Raw genomic sequence first — 14,020 nt, 5'->3', positions numbered from 1 at the left:
ATTCTGTTGGTTGAGAAGTTACTTTTACTTTTTCATTTTCTTACAGGAAATAACTATATTTTAAAAACCTATTCCTTTAAAAATAAGTAAAAATCTGTACCTTAAGATTTAAAATTTTGTGTGTGTGATACAGATCACTTTCTTTACAATGCATAAGGTATAATCATAAGCAGTTTGTTTTGTTCCCCTTCCTTTCCTTCCTTCCTGCCTTCCCTCCATCCTTTCTTCCTTCTTTCATTCCTTTCATAAGAGAAGTTCTTGTCTTGCCTCTATGTAAAAAACTCAGTCTGGGGCACCTGGAATCTGACTCAGTTAGGTGCCTGACACTTGACTTTGGCTCAGGTCATGACCTCATGGTGGTGAGATCAAACGCCCGCATTGGGCTCCACATTGGGCGTGAAGCCTGCTTGATTCTCTCTCTCCTTTCCCTCTGCCCCTCTCCCACTCGCATGCATGTGGACACGCACACACACTCTCTCTCTCTTAAATAAATATTAAAAATAAAAACTCAGGTCCATCATTCTCTCCTTATAGGCACTTAATAACTACAGTCACTCAAGGTGAAAATACAGTGTCAATTCCGTAATTAAAACTGCCTGGTTAGTATAAACTTGTAAGTTCTTAAGGCTGACTCTTATGTGTACTTTTGTGTGTTTTTCAGAGACGTTTACTGGAGTTACATTTCCTGTAACATTTCAGAAAATGATTCCTCCTATGAGCCAGTACTGAATTCTTTTTCCTCTACCTTCTCCTCCCTCTATTCCTACCCTGTCATCCTTGTTCATCCACCCTTCCCCCCCTTCCCCCTTCTGTAGGTACTCTGGGAACTCAAGAGGTACTCTGAATAGGGTTGGGTTTTTGGTTTTCTTTTTTTTTTTTTAGTTTTAAGATAAATTTCCTGAGATATAATTGACATATCATAAAATTTACTCTTCTAAAATGTACCTTCAGTGGTTTTTAGTGCAGACACAGAGTTATGCAGCCATTACCACAACCTGAATTTTGTAACATTTTCATCATCTCAGTAGTATTTTGGTAGCTCCAAGCTGGCCATCTGTGTGGGCCTGTTTATTTACACCTCTCTATCCCAAAAATAGCATGCTTCCTCACTCTGAATCTCATATGCCCTCCTCAGGCACCAGTCTATGGTGTCCTCCCAATGGCGTTCTCCCTAATATCAGGGAAGCACTCGTAGGGGTCCAATGGAGGCCTCTTTGGCCAGGTAGGGTCAAACAAAGGCACCTTTCTATACACCTCCTGCTTTAGTGGGGGCATGAAAATCAGTATAGCCATCTTCAAAGAAATTCTTCATATGCAATTTTCTCTCTGCTCTTTTTATCTTGTGTGCAGGCTTTAGAGCAAGGTAACCAGTTCTCAGGAATCTTATTTTGGAAATTTGCTACACGGTAGACTTTCTCACAAATCCGGTTGGTATCTAATTTCTAATAATATCTTGATGCATCTGTTGAAACTTCAAATTTCGTACGGTGCTTTATGCAGAAGATAATAACTCAGATGTCTCTTAGAAAGCAACACAGCTTATTCTTTTTTTAAAATGTACTATCATTTAATCAAGTGCATAAGAGACAGTTTTTTTGGGGGGGATGGGTGCCTGAATAAATAATCACTTCTGTATAAGCTAAGTAAAAATGCCTTTGGTTTTTTCTAAGCAATATCTTATATCTCCCTTTTAACTACTACATTGTGCATTTAAGTGCACACTCCTCAAGGCAGATCCTAAGCATAAAATGCTATGGTAAACATTTGAAAAGGAAAGTGGCAGGACAAGGTTGTCCTCATTTATAGCTGGAGTTGCTTTTTTCCAGTCTGGGTTAAAGGAACATAAATACAAACTTTTAAAAAATATTATCTATCCTTGTTAGTTGAATAAACAAAGTCAGCTTTTGTCTGAAACAGCTGTTTTTTATAAGTTAATTTTTAAAATTTAATGAAGGATATAATTACAGAAAATAAGCATTTAACATTTTCCACTTCCTCTAGCTTCTTTTCCAAACCCATCTGTTTCTGCCTACCAAGAGATATACATTATGCACATTACACTTAAATTGGTTGCGATGGTTAGAAATCTTAGTGATCAAGAGCAATTGTCTTTTCAAGAAATGTCAGTGTAGGAAACTTAATGTATGATGATACTGAGTAGCTGCATTCTTGCCTTTCACAATGAAAGTAGGATTATTTTGCCCCATAGAAAACCTTAAAAATTGTCATTATATCACCCACTTAATTGAATGCCATTGAAAAAAAATTGACCCTACAAAAATGTCTCTACAAAGTCACCCTTCTGAGTTTTTTTTTTTTTTTTAAGATTTTATTTATTTATTTGACAGAGAGAGAGATCACAAGTAGGCAGAGAGGCAGGCAGAGAGAGAGGAGGAAGCAGGCTCCCTGTGGAGCAGAGAGCCCGATGCGGGGCTCGATCCCAGGACCCTGAGATCATGACCTGAGTCGAAGGCAGCGGCTTAATCCACTGAGCCACCCAGGCGCCCCCACCCTTCCGAGTTTTAATTCATTCTCCATAGAGTTAGATTACAAAGCATGTTTACAGGAATAGACTTTTCCCCCATTATAAACCCCCAAATGGCATTATTATTATTAATTATTATTGTTATTCCCATGTCACAGATGAGAAACTGAGTTTTAGACATGAAATGACTTTTCCAAGGGCAAATGATAAGTTGGCAGCATAGTTGGATCTAGAAGTACTTAAGTCCATTCGGTGCAAAATTTATAGTTATACTATGTATATCAAAGAGAAATCAGTTAGTGTATGGAAGAAATGTGTTCCATCTTATTTCAGCTCCACACACTGAGGCTGTAGGAGCTCCTCTCCTCATTTTAGCTGGGATGCGTAGAATGAAGCCTCAAACTATAATCTGAAAGGCCTTCTGTTCGGTCTGGCTGTTTTGATGTAATATCTGCACTTTGCTGCCTCCTGGTACCTTGAACTCTCTGCTTTCTTCCATGAAATAGTCATCATCTGTTTTCTGGTTCAGACCAAAAAGCTGGCCCTATGGGGCTAGGGCAAGGAGCTGGTTTGAGGTTTTTTTCCCCTCCAGTTCCTTTCTCCTCTATGAATTTGAGCTGTAGGGTGATACTTAGATTGAAGACCATATTGAGAGATTAGGTAGCCAGGAACCTCATCTCTCTTCACTGGTATGGAACTTCACTACTGTAAGTGCAGTACAAGTTGCTGATGTGTACCCCATCTGTTACCTTTGCTTCTTAGGTAATATGCACGTGTCACTAGCTGAGGCCCTCGAGGTGCGGGGTGGACCTCTGCAGGAAGAAGAAATATGGGCTGTATTAAATCAAAGTGCTGAAAGTCTCCAAGAATTATTCAGAAAAGGTAAGTCTTGTCTTTTTTTTTTTTTTTTTTTTTTTTTTTGCGTATCAGGTGATAAACATGTAACGAGGAAGAGTATAGAAAGGAATACTTTTTCTTATCTTTCTTTGGACTAAAAAAGCTCAGATCTTCTCTACCTTCATTTGAACATCTTCTTTGTCCCTCATATTGTGCTAGGTGCTGAAAATACAATGCTGATCAAAATCAAAAACATTGACTGGAGCTTGTAATCCAGTGCAGAAAATTGCTCTTAGTTAAAATACTTATATAAGCAAATGTAAAAAATGCAACCATGACAAGGGCTACAAAGGAGGGGAATCAGTGGCTATGACCCCCAATAGGATTTGACCTGGTCATGGGGAAGAAAAGTCATCTCTGAGCTAAGATCTGAATAAGTCATCTCTGAGCTAAGATCTGAAAGAAGAGAAGTTAACCAGAGGAGAAGAAGGGGGAAACATTCCTGTCGGAAACAATAATATGTGTATCCCTGTAACTCCAAATTGGGATAATGTAGACTGAATAACTGGTTTGGTGCTTCCCTATAGAGATGATCACCTGGTCCAAATGACTGTGTGGCATTTTGGAGCTGGAAAAGTTAGGGAGTCACTGTCCAGAAACATTTAATACTCTACTGAAACATTCTACATGAAGATGGTATTCACCTTTCAGACCACATGGCCAAAATCTATTCAGAATAGTAAATAAAGAAACCAAGCTTCATCTAAAAGAAGAATTAAACTTTAAAACTGTTTTGAGTAATTTAATCAGACACAATAATCATTACAGAAATGGGGGAAGATTTGAGCATATAATGGTTTCTCAAAGTGTGGTGTCTGGATGGGTAGCATCACCATCACCTGAAACTGGTTAGAAATGCAAATAATGTAGGCCCATGCTAGACCTACTGAATGCAAAACTCTAGGGGTAGAGCCCAGCAATTTATGTTTATCAAGTCCTTAAGGATATTCTGATACCTGTGAAAGAATCATTATGCAGGGAAATTGCTGAAGACCATGAGCCATGGGAACCTTTTGGAAGGTGTAAGGGTGACCACTCATTGAGTATAAGAAGGTCTAGAGCAGAGAGGAAGAATGTTTGGAGACAGGTGATAACGCTTTGTCATAGTTGCTTTTATATTCTAATCCAGGGACAGGAATTTGAAACAGTGTTAGGGCCCTCCCAATTCTGCTATAAACTAGGTGTTTGAGAATCTTTGATTAGAGTTAGGATTACTCTAAAGAAAATGTATTCATTTTATATAATGCCATGTACTTAAATCTAGCTATTTTAAGTAGACCTTGTCTTTGCTTCATTTTAATTTTAATTGTCAGACAATTAAGAAGCATATGTATTCCAGAATATAGAGCAGTAACCGTGCTCTAAAGATGTTGTTGAAGGAAGGATATGTTGGTGGTATTCCTTAGCTAATAGTCAGTTTAATATTTAAGAAACAACTATTGGCTATGAGGTTTTGTGTGGAAGATCCCAAGTAGAGGATGACACCATTGGCCTTAAAGGTTCACTCAGATCAGACAGGATGCATGTGTAGAGTTTACTGTGCCAAATAAATGATTGGGGCAGTAAGTACTAGAGATGTTCAAAGGAGGGAGAGATAATACCTCTTTTTATTATACTAATGGCAGGATCACTGCCCTGGCCATGACTCATACAGAGTATCTGGCACACTGCAAATACCTGGGGGTTTTCTTCTTTCAAATTTTATAATGTTAATAGAGATTGAATGTCTGAATGTAAAGTACTTGTCATTGAGATAAAATTACTGCACAGCATATTGGCACATTACAATGGAGAGACTGGTTATGTTATAAAATGAATTGTGAGGCATTTAGGTTTTAAACACTGTCCAGTGGGAGCTGGATACCATAAGGCCTTCAGTCCAATTCACAGGGAAACAACAGTAATACAGAGAAATTGAATTTGGCTTCTTTGGCAGTCTAGAAATTACCAACTATTATAATTGCCATTTGGAAATTTGTATTTATTTGGAGGGAATTTATGCTTATTTGATTTTGTTTTTTACCTGAAATTTCTTAGATTTTCATTTCTTTGTTTGATAACATGGTGTCTCTTTGGCCCAAGTTCTTCTCCTGATGATTATAACAAACTGAAATAAAAATTATTACTTTGCTTAGTTTTGTGAAGGAATGGTTTGGTCTTGGTTTTCTAGTATACCCCCTTATGAATAACAATAGGAATGTTAGTGGTAGAAAAGCAAGTAAAATACAGTGGTCTCTAAGAAGTTTGTTTTTCTAAAATGTATTTTCTTCTCTTGGTTTTGTCTTTTTTTTTTTTTAAGATTTTATTTATTTATTTAACAGAGAGAGAGATCACAAGTAGGCAGAGAGGCAGGCAGAGAGAGAGGAGGAAGCAGGCTCCCTGCTGAGCAGAGAGCCCGATGTGGGATTCGATCCCAGGACCCCAGGATCATGACCTGAGCCGAAGGCAGAGGCTTTAATCCACTGAGCCACCCAGGCGCCCTTTGGTTTTGTCTTTTTGTGCCTATTATGTAAACCTTAGTTTTAGTTCTGATGGGTGGTGTTTCTTCTCTATCTTGTATATATGCTGCCGAAGCCAGCACGTTTCTTCTCTATCTTGAACTTGCACATGGCTCCTGTGTCTTTTTCAGTATATAGGTTCAAGTATGAGCTCCTATGAATACAAGGCTGGAAATAAACATTTCCACTGGGAGATTATTGAACACAAATTAAGAAGATGTTTTTTCATCTTTTTGAGCCTCCCAGCAATTTAAGGCTTTTGGCCTATTTTTTAAAAACGAAATTATTGTGGTTGTTATTCATAGAATAATGATAACCTAAGCATGACCTTATTGAAAAACATCATATTTAAATGAGTTTCCTGGGCACCTATGTAGCTCATGGGTTAAGCCTCTGCCTTCCGCTCAGGTCATGATCTCAGGGTCCTGGGATGAGCCCCACATCAGGCTCTCTGCTCAGCAGGGATCCTGCTTAATCCTCTCTCTCTCTGCCTACTTGTGATCTCTCTCTCTCTGTGTCAAATAAGTAAATAAAGTCTTTTTAAAAATAAATGAATAAATAAATAATAAATGATTTTCTTTTCAAAGTAGTAAAAATATAAAACTTTTTGAAAACTATAATTCCACATTTAGATGATGGTAATGCTGGTAATTAGTTCTCTTTTCATTACAAGTTTCTTAGTTTTAGTGTCTTATGATTATTAAAATGTGTGATCTATGTGACTGCTTTTTAGAATTTTTCCAAGATTTTGTTATGGCCTTGCACATGGTCTATTTTGTAAAATATTCTGTGGGAATTTGAAAGGAATGTGTATATTCGATTTCTAGGATATAAATTAACCTTGTTAATATTAGTGCTTTTAAAATTTTTCTGTAACCGTATGAGTTTGTATACTTAATCTGTCGAATTCATAGAGATAGTTAAAATCTCCCATTATAATGATGTCTTTGCCTGTCTTCTTACTACTGCCAATATGTGTTTTTGTGCTATTTCGTATGATGCATATAATGGCTAATGACTAATTTAAATGGACTGGATGTTTTATCAATATAAAAAAACTCTTTTTTTTATTCCCTTTTATTATTATTGACTTAAATTCTATCCAGTCTGCTCTTAATATTACCACCTCTGCTTCCTTTCCTTGCCATTTTCCTAGTATATCTTTTCTCCTTCTTTACTTTCAAATCATCTGTATTGTAATTTAGGTATCACTTGTATATAGTAGACAGCTGGATCTTACTTTTTTGCTTATTTTTTTAAAAGATTTTATTTATGTGAGAGACAGAGTATGCATGAGCTGGGAAGGAGCAGAGGGAGAGGGAGAAGCAGACTCCCCCACTGAGCAGGGAGTGAGATGCAGGGCTCTGTGGGGCTCAATCCCAGGACTCTGGATCATGACCTGAGTCATAGGCAGATGCTTAACTGACTGAGCCATCCAGGGACACCGCTCTCTTTTTTTGCCTCTTTTTTAATTAGGATATTAAAGTGGTAAGTGAAATAAAAGTTCTGGAAGAATTTCATTAAGGGTCCTTCCATATCGTGACACTCTAACTGTATGCTTCTCAGTGCACTTTATTAATAGATTGGACGGCATAGCTAATGTCAGAAAATATATATTCATTTAAGATTTTAGATTTTACATCATGGATGAACTCTTGCAAGAACTGAGTAGTCCTAGATAATAAGAAAGCAATGCCATCTTCATATGCGTTCTAGATCATCTTTAGAAATGAAATTACTTCTGCCCTGGAATATTTAGTTTACAATATTAGTTCCCCAAAACTGTCATTTTCTTTTTCTTAATTATGGAACTGTTGCTCTTTGCAGAAAACAGTGTTTGAATCTAAGGGATTTTAAAATATTAGTGTGGATGATTGGTTGTTGCTAATGTTGCCCCTTCATGACTAATCAGAGGAAAAGAGATATTCTCCCTTACTGAGACAAGGATATAAACCCCTTTATGTGTAGTCATTCTGGTTCCCTGTTTATTAAATAAGATAATTAATGAAATTGGTAAATTAAATAAATAGTTAAAAATAGAATAAAGCGGGCGCCTGGGTGGCTCAGTGGGTTAAGACGCTGCCTTCGGCTCAGGTCATGATCTCAGGGTCCTGGGATCGAGTCCCACATCGGGCTCTCTGCTCCGCGGGGAGCCTGCTTCCCTCTCTCTCTCTCTGCCTGCCTCTCTGCCTACTTGTGATCTCCTGTCTCTCGCTGTCAAATAAATAAATAAAAATAAAAAAAAAATCTTTAAAAAAAAAAATAGAATAAAGCATTTTGATAAAGTGCTAAAAATGAGCAACATTCACTGTCTAAATAAAAACAAAGAGTTAACAGCAAATATCCTTGGAAAATTGAGAAGTCTGCTATATTTCTTTTTCTTTTTGGGAAACAAATTTGAATAAGTTTGCAGAGAGCAGGGCAAATAGACATTTTTGGCGGTATTTCATTATAAACACTTATGCGTGAATGAAAACAAATTACTACAGATATCTGAGACAAATATCAAATAAACTTCTCTGTTCCTCGCTTTTTTTTTTCAGCTGACAAGTACTTTTTAATGAGCTTTACAGATAATTAAGACTCACTTATTTCCAGTAGCATTAGTTTAAAGCAATGTTTGTCATCTGTTCCTCGCTTTTTGAGGAACAAAAAAATTCTACTTTAAAAACAGTCTTACTAGAGAATTGTGTATTATTTTATTATCAAAATTAAGTGAAATGTAAGTTTTTTTGTTTTTTTGTTTTTGTTTTTGTTTTTAATTTTGTGCATTTGCTTTCAGTAATAAATACTTTCAGGGTGCCTGGGTGGCTCAGTGGGTTAAAGCCTCTGCCTTCGGCTCAGGTCATGATCCCAGGACTGAGCACCACATTGGACTCCCTGCTCAGTGAGAAGCCTGCTTCTCCCTCTCCCACTGCCCCTGCTTGTGTACCCTTTCTCAGGTATCTATGCCAAATAAATAAATAACTTTATTAATAAGTAAGTAAATAAATAAGTAAATAAATATATATATATATAAATATTTTTTTAAATAAAGATTTTATTTGTTTATTTGACAGACAGAGATCACAAGTAGGCAGAGAGGCAGAGAGAGAGAGGGGGAAGCAGGCCCCCCGCTGAGTAGAGAGACCGACTCAGGGCTCCATCCCAGGACCCTGGGATCATGGCCTGAGCCGAAGGCAGAGGCTTTAACCCACTGAGCCACCCAGGCACCCCTATAAATAACTTTCTTTTAGGGAGGGCACCTGGGTGGCTCAGTTGGTTAAGTGTCTGCCTTCAGCTCAGATCAGGATCCCAGGGTTGTGGGATCAAGCCCCATGTCAGACTTCTTCCTCAGCAGAGCTTCTCTTTCTCCCTGTCCTTCCTCCCTGCTCATGCTTTCTCTACCTCTCTCAAATAAATAAATAAAATCTTTTTTAAAAAATAAAAAGTAAATACTTTTAAGGAAATTTTCTTGCTACTGAAAGGGAAAAATAACATACAAGGGATACATAAACTCAACCACACATACGTGTTTATTTTTATTTATAGAATCAAACTCTTTGATCTAGAAAGTTCTTAATGCATTTCACCTAATCATTTTTAGAGATAAGGAAACATGGCCTGGTTTAATGACTTATAAGAATTAGTGTTGGCAGAGCAGAACTTATATAACTATCCTAAAATAAGTCATTATGAGCAATACCTATTTAGAGCCATAAAATTACTTCATTATACCTGACAATAAAGTTTAAAAATTGATTGCCTTTCTAGGATGTTTAGAGGATGTTCTAGGATGTTCAGGATGTTTAGAGAAGTAACATCAGGGGCCAAAAGTGACATCACTTCAGAGTCTACAGATATTAAGGGAATAATAAGGGAAAGTTAGGACCAAAGATGTTGAAAAAATTGAAATGGAAATTGAAATTCGGTGTTGAAATTGGAACGGACACCTTAAAAGACGGAAACTACCAATGTTTATTCAAGAATGAGTAGACAACCTGAATTGCCCTATATCTATGAAGGTGAATGAATGTATATTTGTAAATGTTCCACAAAGAAAATCCCAAGCCCACATTGCTTCACTAGAAAATTCTAAAAATTTATGGAAGAAATAATAGCAAATTCTGTATCAAACACTTAAAGAAAATTGAAGAGAAGCAAATACTTCCCAACTAATTCTGAGGTCAACATTAATATCAAAATCAGACAACAAGGGGTACCTGGGTGGCTCAGTGGGTTAAGCCTCTGCCTTTGGCTCAGGTCATGATCTCAGGGTCCTGGGATTGAGCCCCACAACAGGCTGTCTGCTCAGCAGGGAACCTGCTTCCCCCCTCTCTCTGTCTGCCTCTCTGCCTACTTGGGATCTCTCTGTCAAATAAATAAATAAATTTTTGTAAAAAATCAGACAACAATATTAAAGAAAATAAAACTATAGACCAATATAACTCATAAACATAGAGGCAAAAAAAAAATTTGTGTGTGTTTGAGAGAGAGCATGAGAGTGAGGGGGGCAGCAGAAGGAAAGGGAGAGGAGAATCTTTAGCAGGCTCCACACTCAGCACAGAGCCCAGGGTGTTCAATCTTAGGACCCTAAGATCTTCTTTTTTTTTTTTTTTTTTTTAAGATTTTATTTATTTATTTGACAGATAGAGATCACAAGTAGGGAGAGTGGCAGGCAGAGAGAGAGAGAGAGAGAGGAGGAAGCAGGCTCCTTGCCAAGCAGAGAGCCCGATGCGGGGCTCGATCCCAGGACCCTGGGATCATGACCTGAGCCGAAGGCAGAGGCATTAACCCACTGAGCCACCCAGGCGCCCCCCCTAAGATCTTCTTAACACATTATTAAGAGAATGACAGGAGAAGTCACAAACTGGGAGGAAATATTTGTAAAGGATCTAACTGATAAAAGGCTTGTATCCAGAATATATAAAGAATTCTGAAAACTTAATAGTAAGGAGCAAGCAAATCCCCCAAATGGACAGAAGATTTGAAGAGCTAGCTTTCCAAAGAAGATATACAAATTTCTGATTTCAAATAACTTGAAATTATTAGACTTCAGGGAAATAAATACAAAATCTCAATATCATTCGTCATTGAGAAGATGTAAGATTAAAGCCACAATGATATTATTTCACATCTATTAGAATATATATACTGCTGGGGATATAAAATGATCCAGTTTCACATTTTAGAAACTGCTTTATAAGTTTCTTGAAAAGTTAAATATACACTTAAATATGCACTTATCATACACTTAAAAGTACTTAACCAAAAGAAATTAAAACCTATGTCCATACAAAGCCCTGTATGTAGATACTCATCTTAGCTTTATTTGAAGTAGGCAAAACCTGGAAACAAATCAAATGTCCTTCAACAGCTGAATGGATAAACAAATTGTAGTATGTCCATATAATGAAACAATACACAGCAATAAAAAGGGCTAAACTTTTTTTTATTAACATATAATGTATTATTAGCCCCAGGGGTACAAGTCTGTGAGTCACCAGGTTTACACACTTCCTAGCACTCACCATAGCACATACCCTCCCCAATGTCCAAAACCCAATCACCCTCTCCCTACCCGCCATCCCCCAGCAACCCTCAGTTTGTTTTGTGAGATTAAGAGTCTCTTATGGTTTGTCTCCCTCCCGATCCCATCTTGTTTCATTTATTCCCTTCCTACCCCTAAAACCCCCCATGTTGCCTCTCAGCTTCCTCATATTAGGGAGATCATATGATAATTGTTTTTCTCCGATTGACTTATTTCACTTAGCATAATACCCTCTAGTTCCATCTACGTCATTGCAATGGCAAGATTTCATTTCTTTCAATGGCTGCATAGTATTCCTTTGTATATATACACCACATCTTCTTTATCCATTTATCTGTTGATGGATCTCTAGGTTTTTTCCATAGTTTGACTATTGTGGACATTGCTGCTATAAACATTTGGGTGCACGTGCCCCATTGGATCACTACATTTGTATCTTTAAGGTAAATACCCAGTAGTGGGATTGCTGGGTCGTAGAGTAGCTCTATTCAACTTTTTGAGAAAAAAAGAGGTAAACTTTTGATACATGGAACAATGTGGGTTAATTTCAAAATAATGAAGGAAGTCAGACCAAAAAAAAAAAACTCATACGGTATGATTCTAATCTAAAACCCTAAATTATGTAAACTCAACTATAGTAATAAAGCAGATTAGTGGTTGCTTGGGGATGAGAGGTTGAAGAAGGGATAGAATGCAGGGTAGAAAACTTTTGTGGGGTGATGGATATGTTTATTATCTTGATAGTGATAATAGCTTCACAAGTGTATTCAAATGTCAGAACATCAAATTGTACTCTTTTAATATATGTAGTTATTATGTGTCATATTATGCTTTAATAAAGCTACTTTAAAAATATATCAAATGTTTTTGAAAAATTATTTTTAAATTTAGAACTTAGCCTTTTTTCTTAATTTGAAACTGTGGGGATTTCTGTTTGTTTTGAAACTCTTACCTTTTTTTTTTTTAAGATTTTAATTATTTGAAAGAGTGAGAGCACAAGCAGGGGGAGGGGCATAAGGAGAGGTCAGAGGGAGAAGCAGACTCCCTGCTAAGTAGGGAACCCAATGTGGGACCCAATGTAAGGTAGCTCTATTTTCAACTTTTTGAGGAACCTCCATGCTGTTTTCCAGAGTGGTTGCACCAGCTTGCATTCCCACCAACAGTGTAGGAGGGTTCCCCTTTCTTTAGGAGCCATTTTTAAAAAGGTTTAAAAAGAAATAGATGAAGTTAATTTTATTGTATTTAATCTATTAAAATATTCTAATATGTAGTCAATATAAAAAAGTATTAATACGATGTACACTTATTTATACTAATTTAAAATCTATTTTATATTCACAACCCATCTCAATATACTCTATATTTCATCAAGAATATTTAGGTCTTATGAAATGTATTGATGAAAAAGTATATTTACATACTTAAGCTGTTCCAAGCATACTTTTTTTCTTAGTTTTTTTTTCCAAGCATACTTTAAGCAATTTCCCAATATCTGATTAAATATTCGTTCTTAAATTTATTTATTTTTTTAAGTAGACTCCGTGACCAGCATGGAGTCCAACACAGGGCTTGTATACATGACCCTGAGATCAACAAGTCACTTAACCAACTAAGCCACGCAGGTGTACTTTCATTTTAAAATTTAAAATATATGTGAAATTCAGTTTCTTACTTATGTTAGTCACATTTCCAATTCTTTTTTTTTTTTAGGAGAATTTTTTTTTTTAAAGATTTTATGTATTTATTTGACAGAGAGAGATCATAAGTAGGCAAAGAGGCAGGCAGAGAGAGTGAGAGGGAAGCAGGCTCCCTGCCGAGCAGAGAGCCTGATGTGGGACTCAATCCCAGGACCCTGAGATCATGACCTGAGCCGAAGACAGGGCTTAAACCACTGAGCCACCCAGGCGCCCCACATTTCCAATTCTTAAAAGCTGTATGTGGCTAATCGCTACTGTACCAGAATGTGCAGATAGAATTTAATGTCCTCTTAAACTGGCAAAACAAAAGCATTTTCATGAAAAAGTGAATATTTACCATCAATGAAACATCATTGAAAAAACTACTAAAAGTTGTATTTCCAGAAGAAGGAAATTTAACCCAGAAGGAAGAGGAAGGCTTAACAAAGGAATGATAAGCACAACAGTTAGCTAACTTGATGGCAAATCTAAATAAGCATTGTCTATATTAAAACATCAAGAAAGATGATGTCAAATTTAAGTTTACAATAATAATATTTAGGTAAATGATAGGAGTTAAAACAGCTTAAGGGTCTGACCTATGGGAATGATAGGTTTATTGACTTTAGAGCTTGCATAGTAATAACCTCAAATTTTGTAAGATAATCAGAAAACAAAAAGAGAGAAATGTGCAGGGGTACCCCATGGGTGGCTCAGTGGGTTAGGCCTCTGCCTTCGGCCCAGGTCATGATCTCAGGGTCCTAGGATGGAGCCCCATATCTGGCTTTCTGTTCAGCAGGGAGCCTGCTTCCCCCTCTCTCTTTGCCTGCCTCTCTGCCTACTTGTGATCTCGGTCTGTCAAATAAATAAATAAAATCTTAAAAAAAAGAGAGAGAGAGAGAGAAATGTGCAACTTCCAATCTGGTGGAACCAA

The 14,020-nt window shown here is 36.9% G+C and overlaps 1 protein-coding gene across 5 annotated transcripts in view; it reads left to right on the top strand.

The window, feature by feature from the left end:
* PTPN13 (protein tyrosine phosphatase non-receptor type 13) overlaps positions 1-14,020 on the top strand; it is a 204,684-nt gene that overhangs the window by 48,160 nt on the left and 142,504 nt on the right. For all 5 annotated transcript variants that reach the window (XM_045997255.1, XM_045997257.1, XM_045997256.1 and 2 more), the window contains exon 2: positions 3,248-3,367. In XM_045997255.1, coding sequence (XP_045853211.1) covers positions 3,253-3,367 — 115 coding nt within the window. In that variant the 5' untranslated portion in view covers positions 3,248-3,252. The remainder of the gene's footprint in view (positions 1-3,247; positions 3,368-14,020) is intronic.

Source organism: Meles meles, chromosome 2 (genome assembly GCF_922984935.1).
Source record: "Meles meles chromosome 2, mMelMel3.1 paternal haplotype, whole genome shotgun sequence".
NCBI classification, from domain to species: Eukaryota; Metazoa; Chordata; class Mammalia; order Carnivora; family Mustelidae; genus Meles; species Meles meles.
This window is presented reverse-complemented; position numbering and strand designations above follow the sequence as displayed.